At 43.5% G+C, this 15,481-nt stretch overlaps 1 protein-coding gene across 3 annotated transcripts in view; it reads right to left on the reverse strand.

The window, feature by feature from the left end:
- Nucleotides 1–2,920: 2,920 nt before the first annotated feature.
- Nucleotides 2,921–15,481, reverse strand: part of AGXT2 (alanine--glyoxylate aminotransferase 2) — a 48,083-nt gene continuing 35,522 nt past the window's right edge. For 2 of the 3 annotated variants that reach the window (XM_007192220.2, XM_007192219.2), the window contains exons 11-14: nt 14,477–14,568; nt 12,951–13,100; nt 8,574–8,672; nt 3,586–3,906 (exon numbers count right to left, since the gene is read on the reverse strand). In XM_007192220.2, coding sequence (XP_007192282.2) covers nt 3,799–3,906; nt 8,574–8,672; nt 12,951–13,100; nt 14,477–14,568 — 449 coding nt within the window. In that variant the 3' untranslated portion in view covers nt 3,586–3,798. Of the gene's footprint in view, nt 3,517–3,585; nt 3,907–8,573; nt 8,673–12,950; nt 13,101–14,476; nt 14,569–15,481 lie in introns of those variants that run through there. The other variant, XM_007192221.3, reaches the window with a different exon arrangement.

Raw genomic sequence — 15,481 nt, forward strand, 5'->3', positions numbered from 1 at the left:
CACTTCAGGCAGTTTCAACAAGAAAGGAAATAAAAAAGAGCTTGGCAAGCATGTGGGCTTCTTGTCTTATGTAAGCTGGCTTACATCCCACCTCCTGTGGGTAGAGCAGAAAATGGAAGGGCAAGAAATGGTGGTGCTAAACTCCTACCCATGGTTCCAGATGGAAAGAAGTAGGAATCCATCATGTTTATAAACTAGTGAAAGAAATGAATACATGCTCCAAGGCCACAATGTTTGCCCTTTCTGCTCCATACCTCCGATGGCTTACACATTTTAAATCCCCAAATGCTCTTCAAGAAAGAGGAGCAGTTTATCCTGGTCAGAGCACTTGGATAGGGTTATACAAACTTCATAGTCAAGAAATGAGACCTAGGATCTGGCTATGTTTCAGAATTCCATTGCTGGCTTTTACTCTACACAGATTCCAGGAGGTGGGAGACTAACAGGGTGTACTCCTAGATGTACACAAGATCCTGTAGGACTCAGGAAACCACAAGGAATATGTTCTGTGAATTTATCTGAACAATTAAATCCCTCAGCCTCCTTCTTCCAGGAGAGAGTGTCCTGGCAGGGATCTTGGCCTAAGCATGAAATCTTTTTTTGCTTTTATTTTGTTTTAAATTTGTATTTTGTTGTTTTCCCTTCATATTTTATTAAATTTCTAAATGGTCATCATAAACATTATTTTCAATGTTTCCCCCTTTTTCTTTTTCTAAATTTATTTATTTGGTTGCACCGAGTCTTAGTTGCAGCAGGCATACTCCTTTGTTGTGGCACATGTGCTCCTTAGTTGTGGCCAGCGGGCTCCTTAGTTGTGGTATGTGAACTGTTAGTTACAGCATGCATGTGGGATCTAGTTCCCTGACCAGGGATCAAACCTGGGCCCCCTGCACTGGGAGTGTGGAGTCTTAGGCACTGAGCCACCAGGGAAATCCCTCCCCCTTTTTCTTTATCTTGAAAGGAAAGAAATACTGAAAATGGGAAGGCTTTGAAGAATAACAAAGAAGTGTTGGCTTTCTTGTCCAATCTCCCTGATCCCATAATTTTCACTCACAAAGAAGAGCAGAAGAACGTACCAGGTAGAGTGAATTATAGGAGCTAAGCACCAATATGCATGACATGAAAGGAGCAAAGGGAGTAAAGCATGAAAACTTGGTCTGGGGACAAGTTGTGAAGGCTCTTGAATACCATAATAGTTGGAATTTGGACTTTGTTCCATGAGCAATAGGGAGCCCTCAAAGCCTTCAAAAGATGAGAGATGTGATCATACTTATCCTTTAATTAACTGACTTTGGAATCAGTGTAGAAAATGGATTGGGAAGGCATCCAGAATACCAGTTAGGAGGTGGTTGAAATAGTTCAGGAAAGAAGATGACGGCACAAATTAAGGCAGTTTTGGTATAAATGAGCCATATTGGAAAAATTACGTTGGAGAAAGTATTTATGAGATGTAGTCATATGAAAGGCAAAAAGATAACTTGGAGAAAAATAATGCCCTAAATGTTGAGCCTGAGACAAAAGCCTCATTAATCAAGAAGGAATTCATTGTAGGAGAGAAATTTAGTGTGTTTTGTGTTAGAAATGTTGAATTTGAAGTGTCCTTGTGACATACAAATGAAGGTGTCCAGACAGTTAAAACCTTGGAGCTGGGGTTCAGCAAAAAGGTTGAGACTGAAGATGAATATTTGCAAGTCATCAGTATGTCAAGGTAGGGGAAATCTCCTAAGTGGATGAGGTTGCCCATAGGGAGAGAGTCTAGCATGGAGGAAGAGATGGCCCAGGACAGAACCCTGTCGTGGAGGAGTTGCCAGGGGAGACTACGAAGGTGCCATCTGAGATAAAAGGACCACATTGCAGAAGCCGAGGGAATCAACTCAAGAAGGAACAGTTGTTTAGAAAGAACATTCAAAGGAAACGTTAAGTTTTGCCCATAAGGAAGTCACTGGTGGCCTTTTGAGAAGGCAGTTGTCAAGGAACAGGAGGCCAGAATGGGGTCTTAGTTGTTGAGGCATGAACGGGAAGCAAGGAAGCATACAGGAGCACAAAGGCTGCTCTTGGGAGACTCTGTAGTGAAGGAAAGAAGGGAAATGTGGCTTGAAAGGAAGAAATTGCTATGTGCATAGTTCTCTAGTTTGCAAGCACTTTTCCATCTGTTAGGCTACTTGATACCCAGGACAACTCAGGAGGTAGGAAGGGCAAGTATTGATCTGCCTGGGAACAAAATGAGGTTAAAAAGAGATTAAAAGTCTTGCCCAAGGTCATCTGTACCAAATAAATGGGAGAACTGAGTTTAGAATTCAGGTTATTTGGCTCGTAATCCAATCATCTTTCCACTGCGCCCAAACAGAGCATTTCTAAAGTCTTTGCTCTATTTGGATATTGGATACTAGAGGGCATTAAGCTCCTTCTTATAGGGGTTTTGATCTTATCTGGGAGGCAATGGGGAGCCACCGGAAGGTTTTGCGCAAGAGAAGGACATGTTTAAGTCAACGCCCGAGGGAGACAAATCGGGCAGTGAGGTGTGGGTTATCTTAGTGGAACTGACACCTCGGGGTAAACCATTAGGACGTGGCTTCAAACCGGGACACAGCTTAGATAAACATCAAATTACATGCTGAGAAAGTTACTTCTTATTCAGTTCTGTGGATCTTCTTCTGTTTGTGTTAAGGAGAGGGACTCAGCTTGCCAGTATCTTTTTACACTCCTCAAACACTCTGTAAGCTCTTTTTTTCCCCCTAAACTCCCTTTTGAACAAAGAGAGAACAAGCCTCAGGCTGAGAACATCTTCAAGAAACTGTATTTTGCTAGACCTGAATTACATCGCTTTGTGTTCACTCTATTTTATGAACACTTTCCAGTTGTGACAAGTAGTACTGATTTCTCATCTATTATAATGATAGAAACGTTACTATCAAATACATCTAAGTGAAAAATGTCAGATTAAGGAAAAATATTAAGTCAATTTTAAGACAAATAGTGCATACATATGGGAAAGAAGCACTATGAATGTGCATTCTAATGACTATAAAGTTTGGGAACTTCTGGTCTTGGAGACTATTATAATAGGAGTAATGAGAATTTAGTCCAGGATGGGATGATGGCAGTGGAAACAAAGGAGGCTCTGACAGACATTTTAGGGGAGTTAAAGGAGAGGACAGTTATCTACGTGGGGTATTTTCTGCATCATTTCCCAGGATGCTTATGGCTGCAGTAAGAGAAAACTTAAATGAAAAAGGCTTGTGCAATGCACTGAATTTATTTTCTCAGATAACAAGAAGCCCCAAGGTAAGGGGACTCCAGGATTGGTTAGATCAGTTGCCCATTGACATCACTAAGGATTCAGCTTCGCTCCACCTTCCAACCTCAGCAAATAAGCTTTGTCCTCAGGGCCGCAAAGTGGTTGACGGTGGTTGGAGCAGTCCTACCGTGACATCTGATGCTTCAATGCAAGACGAACACATCTCTTCCGGAGATGAAGAAACCTTTTCCTGAAGGCACCTCCACCAAAAGATTTTCCTGCAGGAATCATGTCACATTTCAGGTGTAAACATTCACCCCAAAGGAGAATAAAATTAGCATAACTAATCTCGACTAATTAGGATTTATTGTCTGAGCTAGGGATACAGATCCTTTCCTGAGGGATGGCTTTCTCTAGGTAACAGGGGCTCCGTTAACAAATACGGCTGGTAGGCAGTCAACCATTTACAACTTATACCAGTGGTTCTGAAATTTCTCAAATTAACCCTTGAACATAAGTGGGAAGTTCTTGAGGCTTGTGGTTCTTTATTTTCAAAAAATTTATTTGGCTTGTCTCTCCATGTGTTGGATTAAGGCAGAACGGAATACTTCCACTGCAAAATCAACTTCTGGTTTAGTGATGCACATCGAGGGTGCGATGCGGAATGTCTGAGGAGATAAAGGAAAATAGAGCAACGGATCATCATAGAATCAACTACGACTTCAAGGAAATGCACTAGGTTAAGAATCCAACACCTTGTTTTCATGGCATTCCTTATATTTCCCTGAAGGGTTCGTCTCCTCCCTCCCCAGTGCTGTATCCAGGCCATTCATCCTCTAGTCTCAGAAATTCTGGTACCATCCACTCGGCCCCTTTTCCTTTTTGTCACCTGCTGACCTCCTGGTCCTTCCACCACCTCCACTGAGGTCTTAGGCCTCTATCTACCCTCCGTTTCTGCCATCACCGAGGTTGCCTTCTGTGTCCCTGTGTGCAACCCAACAAACTAGCGTCTCAGTTTCTTGATCGCCACAACTCCAGGAAACCTTCGTCTGCGCTCCTCTGCACCCACTCACGCCCCAGGCCAGCACCACGAGCCTCCTCTTCACTAGGAATTCTTCCATTTCTGACCCCACTGCATCCGCCCTTCCCATGAACACTTCAGTCTCCTCCCTCCATGAGCTTCAGGTCTGTCACCCCCCTCAGATCTCGTCCTCCTCTTCCTACCCAGCTTGGAGCACAGGGTTGAGGATATGAACCCCTCTCTCACCTGCCCCCTCACTTTTCTACCCTTCCACTGCTGCACACACACAGCAAAGTCCCAGGTCCGATCAAAGCTATAATAGGACTGTTTTGCTCCAACACAGAGAGCTGAGAAGCAGTAAAGAAAGTCCCACTGCTGGTGGACAAACACCACAGGAAATGCAGGGCCCTACTTCTGCTGGTGTCCTAAACGTTCAGGCCCTCTCTCCTTTGCCACTCTAATTCCCATTCCTCTCAATTTCCTCACTCAGTTCCTACACCCCTCACTCTGTTTCATAGACAATCTTGCCTCATGCCCCTCAGAAGCTGTCAAGCAAGACCTTTCTATAAACTTGCTTGCTCCCACGTGCATTCTTATATCCTAGCCTGGAGGTTCAAGGAACAAACTGTCTACGATTCAACTCCAAATTTTCTACCTGTGCCTTTGGCCTTTGCTTCTCCCATCACCTTCCCTCCAGGAAACACCCTTGCACTCTCTTGCGTCTTCACCTTCTCCTCAACTTCCCCTCAACCTATACACAAGCAGGCTTACAGATCTCATAATCTAAATTCAAACCACACATAAAACCACAGATAATAGCCAGGACATGGAAGCAACCTAAGTGTCCATCGACAGATGAATGGATAAAGAAGATGTGGCACATATATACAATGGAATATTACTCAGCCATAAAAAGAAATGAAATTGAGTTATTTGCAGTGAGGTGGATGGACCTAGAGTCTGTCATACAGAGTGAAGTAAGTCAGAAAGAGAAAAACAAATACTGTATGCTAGGACTTCCCTGGTGGCGCAGTGCTTGAGAATCTGCCTGCCAATGCAGGGACACGGGTTTGAGCCCTGGTCCGGGAAGATCCCACATGCCACGGAGCAACTAAGCCCGTGTGCCACAACTACTGAAGCCGGCGCACCTGGAGCCCATGCTCTGCAACAAGAGAAGCCACTGCCAATGAGAAGTCTGCACACCAAAACGAAGACCCAATGCAGCCAAAGATAAATAAATAAATTAATTAAAAAAAAATACTGTATGCTAACATATATATACGGAATCTAAGAAAAAGAAAAAAAAGGTCATGAAGAACTTAGGGGTAAGATGGGAATAAAGACACAGGCCTACTAGAGAATGGACTTGAGGATATGGGGAGGGGGAAGGGTAAGCTGTGACAAAGTGAGAGAGTGGCATGGACATATATACACTACCAAACGTAAAATAGATAGCTAGTGGGAAGCAGCCGCATAGCACAAGGAGATCAGCTCAGTGCTTTGTGACCACCTAGAGGGGTGGGATAGGGAGGGTGGGAGGGAGACGCAAGAGGGAAGAGATATGGGGATATATGTATATGTATAACTGACTCACTTTGTTATAAAGCAGAAACTAACACACCATTGTAAAGCAATTATACTCTAATAAAGATGTTAAAAAAAAAACAAACCACAGATAAAAATGTGTTGACCCTCCTGGTCTCTTCCAGCTACCATACAAATACTATCCTTCTTTTTATCAAACACATAAAAAGACTGGTTGATGCCATTGGCCATTACTTTCCACTCCCTCTATTCACATCTCAACGCACTGCAGCTTGGTTTCTGTCCCAACAGCCTTCCGGCCCCACTCTGGCTAAAGCTGCCAGTCAGCTGCTAAGCGCAGAATCCAGTGGGCACGTTCCAGCCCTTAGCCTTTCTGGCCTACTCTTCTGCATCTGGCACTTCTGTTGCTCCCCCTTCCAGAACCTCCCCACTCTCTTGCTTCCATGACTCCGCACCCTCCTAGCTCTCCTCACAGCTCTCCACCCGTTTTGTGTCTCCATCTGGGTACCTCTTCTTCCACCTGTCCTTTAAAAGTTGACGTGACCCAGGCGTCTATCCTCATCTCTCTGCATTTCTCATCTAGACTCCCTTCCCAGGAGATTTCCTCCTCTTCCCACTTGTATGCTGATGACCCCCAAATCGTGATCCTCACCTCGATTCTTTCCTCTGAGCTACAGACTTGTCTATAGATAGAAGGAGACCAAGTTCAAAGCTGCACTCATCCCTTTATACCCAAGTCCTGGGCATTTCACGGCCAGATTGCTCTCTGGATGTCTCCTCTATCCCTACGGCTGCTGTTCAAGTTCAGACAGCATCATTAGCTCCCACCTGGACTCCCGGCCTCCAGTCTCGTCCCCTCGGGTTTACTTTCCTACGAGGACAGATTCAGAAATCAGACTGCCTGAATTTGGATCCTGGTTCTGCCACTTACTAACTGTGTGACTTGGGCAATTTACTTAGCCTCTCTGTGCCTCTTTTTCTTCATCTGTAAAATAAGGATAAGAGTACTTGTTTCATAGGCGTGTTGAGAGCATTAAATGAGTGAACATATGCAAAGCATTTAGAACAGTGTACGCTATCCCTTCGTATGGTTATCGGCAAGCATACTAGATTGTATCATCATTTTCTGTTTAAGTCTTTCTCCTTTGCCAGTTCCATGGAGGGAGGGACAGATCTTATTTCTCACTGTGGCTCTAGTATCCAGCCAAGCAGTGGCTGCTTAGGACTCAAGTGTGTGCCGGATAACTAAGGACTAACTAAGCAAGTAAACAATAAATTGTTCTCTGTCTTTATAAGTAGCCCGTCTTAGGATTTTGAATCATTAACTTACCCTGTCTGATTCATATAGAAAAATATCCGGGACCAGGACTAGAAAAAACTCAGCATTTCCCAGCAAAAGTGCTCATTCTGGTTTTGTTTCTATGGTTTGGTTTGGGCTGGAAGAGCTTTCAGTCTATTTGTTCACAGGCTGAGGGGAAGTTGAAAAAAACTGCAGAAACAAGAGAACACAGACCTGTTTCCCTAAGTGGAGGGAGTGTGGAGGGTCAAGAGCACGGAGAGACATCTCGTTCTCTAACCTTTAGGAAAGGAGGTGGAAACTGGCTCGGGGGACAGATGAGCTTCTATAGGGATCTTGCCTAACGGCTTCCATTTTCTCTGAGAAGCACCAGGCAAGGGTGTTCGCTGAAATCAAGTGAGAGGCAGCAGTGAAGCAGGGAAACTAGGAAGAATGACGCATGTTTAAAACGGGAGAGAAGGATGCCAAAGGTCAAGAACAAATTAGGGCAGGAGTAGGAGTGAGCTTACATCTTAAATCTCGGCCCCCCGGAGCGAATCCCTGGAGAGGGTCGTGCTGGTGTGAGGGATGGAGGGGCAGATCACTTTACAATAGCAGCCCATGCCCACGGCAGGGCCACACCAGGGTCCCGACTGTGGGGCTTGTGCTTGGCTTTCCCAGGAAGGGGGCAGGGAGAGCTTGTTCTCTGCCTCTGCCAGCCTGAGAGTGAAGGGCACTGGGAGTGGCTGATTTTGAGTTCTGCATTAGGGACCTGGCCAGGGTGGTCCCCACCTCCCCTGCAGGGCCACCTGGGCCTGCCAGCACTATGACGTTGCTCCTGGCCACGTCACGTTGCTCCTGGCCACGTTGCTTAGTGGCCACAGCGGCCACTAAGGCTTAGCAGGCTTGCGGGTCAGAGTCAGAGCCCAGGGCTGAGTTAAAAAAAGACTAGGATTGCGCTTTCAGAGGTTAGAACTAATTCACACGTGAGACAAACTGGTTACGCATGACTGTTATGACACTATTAGGACCTGTCCTGTAAGTCCTCTGCTTTGTCTGTGCAGCTTTTTCTGCCTCCTTAGACTGTCCTCTGTGTATATTCCCCGCCGAACCGCGGTAACCAAACCATTTCACACAGCGCCCTCTAGTGGCCCGAGGGCTTCACTGTCCCTTTCTTTCTTTTTTTTTGATAGGAAAACTTTTAACATCTTTATTGGAGTATAATTGCTTTACAATGGTGTGTTAGTTTCTGCTTTATAACAAAGTGAATCAGTTATACATATACATATGTTCCCATATCTCTTCCCTCTTGCGGCTCCCTCCCTCCACCCTCCCTATCCCACCCCTCTAGGTGGTCACAAAACGTCTGATCACTAAGCGTAGAGGAAGCGGAACTGGGTCCCCTAGCATAAGGGTGAACAAAAGGGACCAGCCCTGGGACCTCAGGGAGATGCCTACCTAAAGTGATAGGTAAAGGCCAGCCTTCTTGTTACCTGAGAAAAAGTGCCACCCCGGCCAATCAGAAGCCCCATGCGTTTGCAGTCCTGGTGGATTTGATTTACTTCTTCACGGGGAAGAGGCTGGCGGCTTGTCTGTAAATACATTTAAAAAATATTTGGCATTTGAATGATTCAAGACATTATTTCTAAGAGGAATAAAAAGCAACTCAAGCAATCAATGCTCTTCTCTCCCTCTCAACCTGTCTCCCCCTGTAATTGAATAAAGCTATTAATTGCTGAATTGGATTTCTTTCTGGGGGGGGTGTTATTGAAAATATTTGTTTTTATCCCAGTTCATCCCAAATTCCCAAAGACAAGATGAAGTGGAATGCGGACCGTCAGTGAATCTTGGCTCTGCTGTTGGTTACCCTGGGAGCTTGGTTCCTTAATAGCCGTATTTGGAGTTTGCTTTATTTATGTGGAAATTGTCCTCAGCCCTGCACTTTGTTTTGTCCATGTAAAAAATTCATTTCAAAAAGTCCAGGAAATGGCTCTGAAGTTGCACAAGGGCACAAACGGTCCAAGCTTTCTCTGGGCCATAGTATGGCCTGGGCAACTGGGGTGGGGCCGTTTGTCCTCATCTGCCCTGCTTGTGGAATTTGCTCTTTCTCACCCAAGACTTAATCCTCCAGGGTCAGGAAAGGTAAGCTCTCTGGAGCCTAGAGGCTGTTTCAGGTCACTTGGCATCTGAAGGTGGTCCCTTCCTGAGGGCCCAGGTATTCCAGTACCGTTTTGATGACACTGGGCTGGGGACTTCTGAGTCTGTGAGCACAAATGCTCCAACTAGTCTGTTGTGAAGCTTTAAGATAAACAAAACACTATTCAAACTTTCCCACTACTAGATAATGGAGGACCAGGATGCGGAAAAGACCAGCATTTCCTCATTGATCCTAAAATGTCATCCTGCTTGCCCCTGATGTTCTCATGAGGAAAGACTAAAACACGACAGTATAATTTGGGGCTAAACTGTGAAAGCTGGAAAGAAGTCAAATATGGTTTGGGGGATGAGAGGTCAGAGGTCAGAAAGGGTTCCTCAGGGGCAGTTGGGCTGGTGGGCCTTGGTGGCTATCAAGGGTCTGGAGAGGTGAACTTTGTTTGGCTTCAGCCTGGTCTGGGCCAGCACCCTCCCTGCTCCTTTGTCCATTTTATTACCCCCTGGCCTCAACTGCTATGACTAATTGAACATCTTGTAGGCATTCCGAAGAGAAAAGCACGGTCGGAAAAGCTAATGAGGCAAAGCCACAGGACAGCCTGCCCGGGCCCTGTGCTTGAGTCTAAGTCCCAACCACTCCATAATCAAGTGGGCATGTTAGTAACTAACCTCTTCTCAGGGATATAATGTAGCTTTGTGTTTATTTATTTATTTATTTATTGCCATTTTTGAGGGATAAGTCTTCATTTAAACAATTATACAAGTAATGCAGGGTTATTGGGAAAAACTCCTGAAAACGATATGGAAATGCACTAAGTAAAAATGAAACGTTTCCTCTTCTCCAATCCTACTCCTAGGGATACCGCCTGTTGGTAATTTAGTGGGAACTAGACACTTTTTCTCGGCATATACATACATTTAAATGCATATTTTAAAAAATGTCATACTTTATAATGTTCTGCAATTTGCTTTGAACAAATTACAATGTATCCAGAACATCTTTCCATGTCAGTGTATTTGGACCTAGTCTTCTTTTTTTTTTTTTAATTTTATTTAGTTATTTTATTTCTTTTTGGCCGTGTCGGGTCTTAGTTGCAGCACTCAGGATCTTCCGTTAAGGCTCCCAGGCTCTTCGTTGTGGTGCACGACTTCCCTCTAGTTGTGGCTTGGGGGTTTTCTCTCTGTAGTTGTGGCGTGCGGGCTCCAGAGTGCATGCGCTCTGTAGTTTGTGGCACGCAGACTCTCTAGTTGAGACACGCGAGCTCAGTAGTTGTGGCTCACGGGCTTAGCTGCCCCGCAGCATGTGGGATCTTAGTTCCCTGACCAGGGATCGAACCTGTGTCCTCTGCATTGTAAGGCGGATTCTTTACCACTGGACCACCAGGGAAGTCCCTGGACCTAGTCTCCTTAAAGATTACCTAGTATTTTGTTGTTTGTTGGTAGAGCAATTTGTTTAATCTCTTATTTTTGGACATTTATGTTATTTTCAATTTTTGTTTATGATCATAAGCAATGCTGCAAACATCCTCGTTCATTTATATCTTTACACACTTCTGTGAATATTTCTTTAGGATACATCACTCTAAGTGGAATGACTAGGTCAAAATGTATACATTTAAAATATTGATAGATACAGACAAATTTCTGTCCAAAGGGCTGTATCCAATTCACATCCTTACTAACTGCTCATGGGAGTTTTGATTCTGGATTACACTGTATAGCATTAAAGCCAAGTTCTGGGCTGTTTTAATTACATGAATGTGGTCTGAAGTGTTGCAGGGGCCGGAAATCAATCAACAAACATGGATAAAGCACTCACCATCTGTGTATTTCCTGGCCTCAAAAGCGTACAGTTTATTTAGGAAAAGAAGGTATTTATACATGAAAACCGAGTCAACAAATACATGATTTGAAAGAGCCTTTCAAAGGAGCTCTTTAGACAGTGAGTGTGAGAGAGATTCTCTGAAGGCTGCAGCCCCTTATATGGGAGAAGCAAAGGCAAGCTTCAAGGAGGAGATGTGGTGAAGAGTTGGATCTTGAAAAGGCCTAGGATTCCCATAGCTAGAGACAGAGAGGAAAGTACTGTATTCTATGCTTAGGGAAAAGTTTGAGTGATATTTGGATGTAGGAAAGTGAACGGTATTGAGGGGACAATGAATAGAATTAAGGAATGGAGACGCTCTTTCAGAGCCCATGCTTAAAACTACTGAAGGGCAGAGGGAAGAGAAAGAGAGCTCATTCTATACATACTATTTTATAGCCTGCTTAATTTTTTCCATAATACAGTTTGCACATCTTTCCATGTCACATGTATTTCTATGCCATGTAGTATGGATGTACCATGCTTTAGCTTGTTCTGTATCAATGGGATTCTGATGTTTTACCATGACAACTCAAGTTCTGATGAGCATCTCCGTTCACACGTCTTGGAGTACACAGAAGTTGGCTTTGGATTAGTGGGAAAGGGACGAATGCCTCCTCTTTCATTGGGCTTTCTTTGGTGGAGTCTGGGCTTTGAGGCATCTAGGTATCCTCGAGGGACCTCTTGTTGGGGGGACTGGAATGGACTCTTCTGAGCCTTAAAACAGCCCTTGATGGAGCCCCAAGCTGAAGGTAAGTACGTTAAGGCCTGTGAGCCAGAGGGCCTAGTCTCATGTTACTCTTATTTTCCTGTTGTCTTCCCTTAGCTTTCAAATCTGGTTCAAACGTTCCAGCTTTTCACAGGCTCTGCTGTGTGGTACTAATGGGAGAGTGTTATATCCATGGTCTAGTCTGAATATTGAGAGAACTGAACACAGTCCTTCTAAACTAGGGTGGTGTGATGAGAGCAAACAGCAAGAAGTCACCCACGGATAAGAATTAGGGTGAAGGGGCTGGTCTGACTATTCCTTCCTGTGCCAAGATTCCCCTGCTGTCACTCCCCTCAGAGGATCTAGATTTTGCGTTTATGGAGGATTGGGACAATTTCCTACTGACGTGGGCCCTAGGGGCAGCAGTAACAACAGTGGGAAAGATTTGAGAAACACGGCAAAGAAAGAATCAATAAAACTTGACGTTAGAAATAAGGAGAGGGAAGGAGTCACAGATTATCTTGTGGTTTTGAGGCTAGGGAATTGGGAGAACAGTGGAGGGTGAAAAACAGACACAGTGACCTTGGGAAGAATCACTGGCTTAAGGGAAATGCTAAGTTCAATTGTCATATCGAGTTTGAGGTCACCTTGCGGTAGGTCATCAGAAAGTCACATTCCGCCCTTGTTACTTGGGAGATTGAAGTCCATTCACAAACAAACAAACAAACAAATGCAAAACCCTATAAATCTTTAACATTCTCACCCCAAACCAACACCACAACCTTCTCCTGGCCCTTCCCCCTTACTTCCGCTAGCTCTCTGGCCCCCTGCCCCTCCCCCAATAATTTCCTCCCTTCCTTATATTTCTAATTCAAAATATTCAGTCATTACCATTGCTCTTTGCCTAGTCTGGCAAGAATAACATCAGCTTGCTTTTGCAAATGCTCTTCTGCACTCTAGAACTCTCGATGACCAGCCAGCCTGTCCTTCATACTCAACACTCCCTACTCATCTCTAATGAGCTTTGCTGAGTCTTGCTGTCCTTGTGTGCTCTCTTCCTGAGAATGAATGAGCTTGTAGCTGAGGCTTCCTACTTTAACTCTTGCTGCCCCCGCGAACCTGCAGAGAGAACAGCGGATCACAACCTACCTTATCCTTCACCATCTCTATTCCTATCATGAGGCCTTTGCCTCGGACGTCTCCAACGATTTCAAATTCATCCCGCAGCTTAGCAAACTTCAGTAACATATAGGTGCCAACTTCCTGGCTGTTTTCTTGTAGATTTTCTTCTTTAATCACCTGTTGAGAGAAAGCCCCAAATGACCTTGCATTAAAAAAGTTTTAAAATGGACTGAGAAACATGGAGAAATAAATGTATGTGACCCTCTTTACAAAAACTTGACCAGACAAATGGAACCCAAAGTCTAGTATGGCCATACCTTGTCCTACAAAAAGATCTGCTGTAGGGAGAAAAAAATTCTTGGTAGAGGGGATGCCTCCCCCCTACCCTCCTCATCTTCAGGGGTGTGTAAAAATTTAGGAAAAAATAAAAGAGACGTCTTAGTGTTGAGCTTTTTGTGGGCCCAGAGTCAGGGCACCTGAGATATATATTCAATAAAAGGATTTTCACCTACTTCCACTCATAGCAGAGACCTGTGATTCCTGACCAAACACAAGCAGTATACTACATTAATAACCAGCTGATAATAACTGCATGACTCCAGGCAGAACCTGATGTTTTTAAGACCTACTTGTTCACCTAAATCCTCTCTATCTGTTAAATTGGCTGAGGTGACACAGCACTTAAAAAATGTAAGCTGGCAATGTCTACAGAATGAAATAAATGAAACATCCTACCTACACTTTCTCATTTTGAGATTTAATCATATTGAAGATACTTTTTAATTTGCAAGGGCAGCTTTTACTTACTTATTTTTATTGAAAAATAGTTTTAAATTTAATTTTTTTGAATAAGTGAATCATGTACCTTGTTCAAACATCAGAAAGTACAGAAGCGTAGAGTAGAATGAGCCACACTGATCCCTATTCCCCAGCCACCAAGTTTCCTTCCCCACAAACAACCATTGTTATTAATTTCTTGGACATTCTTCCAGAAATACGTTACACTTTTAAGCAAACGCTATTATGCATATAAGCAAGGGCATTTAAAAAATCTTTTCAACAGATGAGACCCCAGGCAAAATCAATGGCCTGGGGCTGAACCACAGCTGAATCACCTAGTTGGAATTGCATAGAACTCACTTGCTCTTTACTCTTTTAATTTACGACAGTACAACAAAAATAAGGAAACATATACAAGACAGGACCAAAATTAAACTGAAATCAAGGATAGCCATTGATAACTATCCATAAAATACCACACAAATGTCAAAGAAATTTCAGTGCTACCAGCTAGCTAGGGAAATTCTTATATTTCCCATGTGTGTGAGGTTTATTACATATTATTTCATATCCAATACTTGAAGCACTCACAGTAGATCTTAAAAAGGGGGGAGGGGGCAGAATAATAACTGGAAATCTAACTTAAATTCATGGACTAGGAATTAACTCTTCACTTTAGTCATGAAATGTGATAGAGTTCTGATAATGTGTGTGTGGTTTTGAAGTATTCGTTTGGTGAAATGAGTGATGTTGATGCGGTTGCTGGAAAGTACCTCAAGCACCGATGATCCAATGGCGCAGGCCATGGGGTTCCCTCCGAAGGTATTGAAGTGAAGCAGGCGTTTAGCCAAAGACTTGGCAATCTCTGGGGAGGATGGAGAATAAAAGTGTATAAAGGGTGACACATTCCTATCTATAATCTCCCATCATGCATTTGGATTATATTTACCTTCATGTTGTATATGTATGTGTAATATATTTCATGGCGTCCAATTCATTCTTCACTCACCAGATAGTGGATGTTATGGTTGGAATTGTGTCTCTTCCCTCCCCCACCCCAATTCATACGTTGAAGCCCTAACCCCCAGTGTGACTGGAATTGAAGGCAGGGCCTTTAGGGAGGTAATTAAGGTCATAAGGGTGGGGCCCTAATCCAATAGGACTGGTATTCTCCTAAGAAGAAGAGACATCAGAGCCCTTTCTAGCTGTGGAAAAGGACATGTGAGGACACAGCAAGAAGGTGTTCATCTGCAAGAGAGATCTCACCAAAAACCAACTCTGCTCGTACCTTGATCTTGGATTTCAGCCTCTAGAACTGTGAGAGAATAAGCCCAAGCTGACTAATACAGTGGATAAGGAAAAATTGCTTATTTATTCAATGAGAAGTTTAATAATAAAAATCTTTAATGTGTTGGATGAATTGAAAAGTACTTTAAAACTTGATTTATGGGAACTTACATGGAACCTTCATTAGCTAAGCCTTTTTTCTATATTCCACTCTTGGGACTAAGAAGGAAATATTTTAAAAAAAATCTCATATCAAGGATTTCATAATATAATTTCAAGATTGCTTCAGGGTTAGTATATATTCGGTTCATTATACTTCACCTTCTACATCCACATTTTAGTACCTTTCTTCATTCAATAAAAACACTGAGATATTACAAGGCACTTAATTATCCTTTGGAGCCTCTCAAGTATGCTTACTATTGGTGGGAAAAACAAATGAAATAATTTTAAGATTTTCAACACTAAATGGTTCATAAAATTCTTTTCTG

Source organism: Balaenoptera acutorostrata, chromosome 2, assembly GCF_949987535.1.
Source record: "Balaenoptera acutorostrata chromosome 2, mBalAcu1.1, whole genome shotgun sequence".
In the NCBI taxonomy this organism is placed as follows: Eukaryota; Metazoa; Chordata; class Mammalia; order Artiodactyla; family Balaenopteridae; genus Balaenoptera; species Balaenoptera acutorostrata.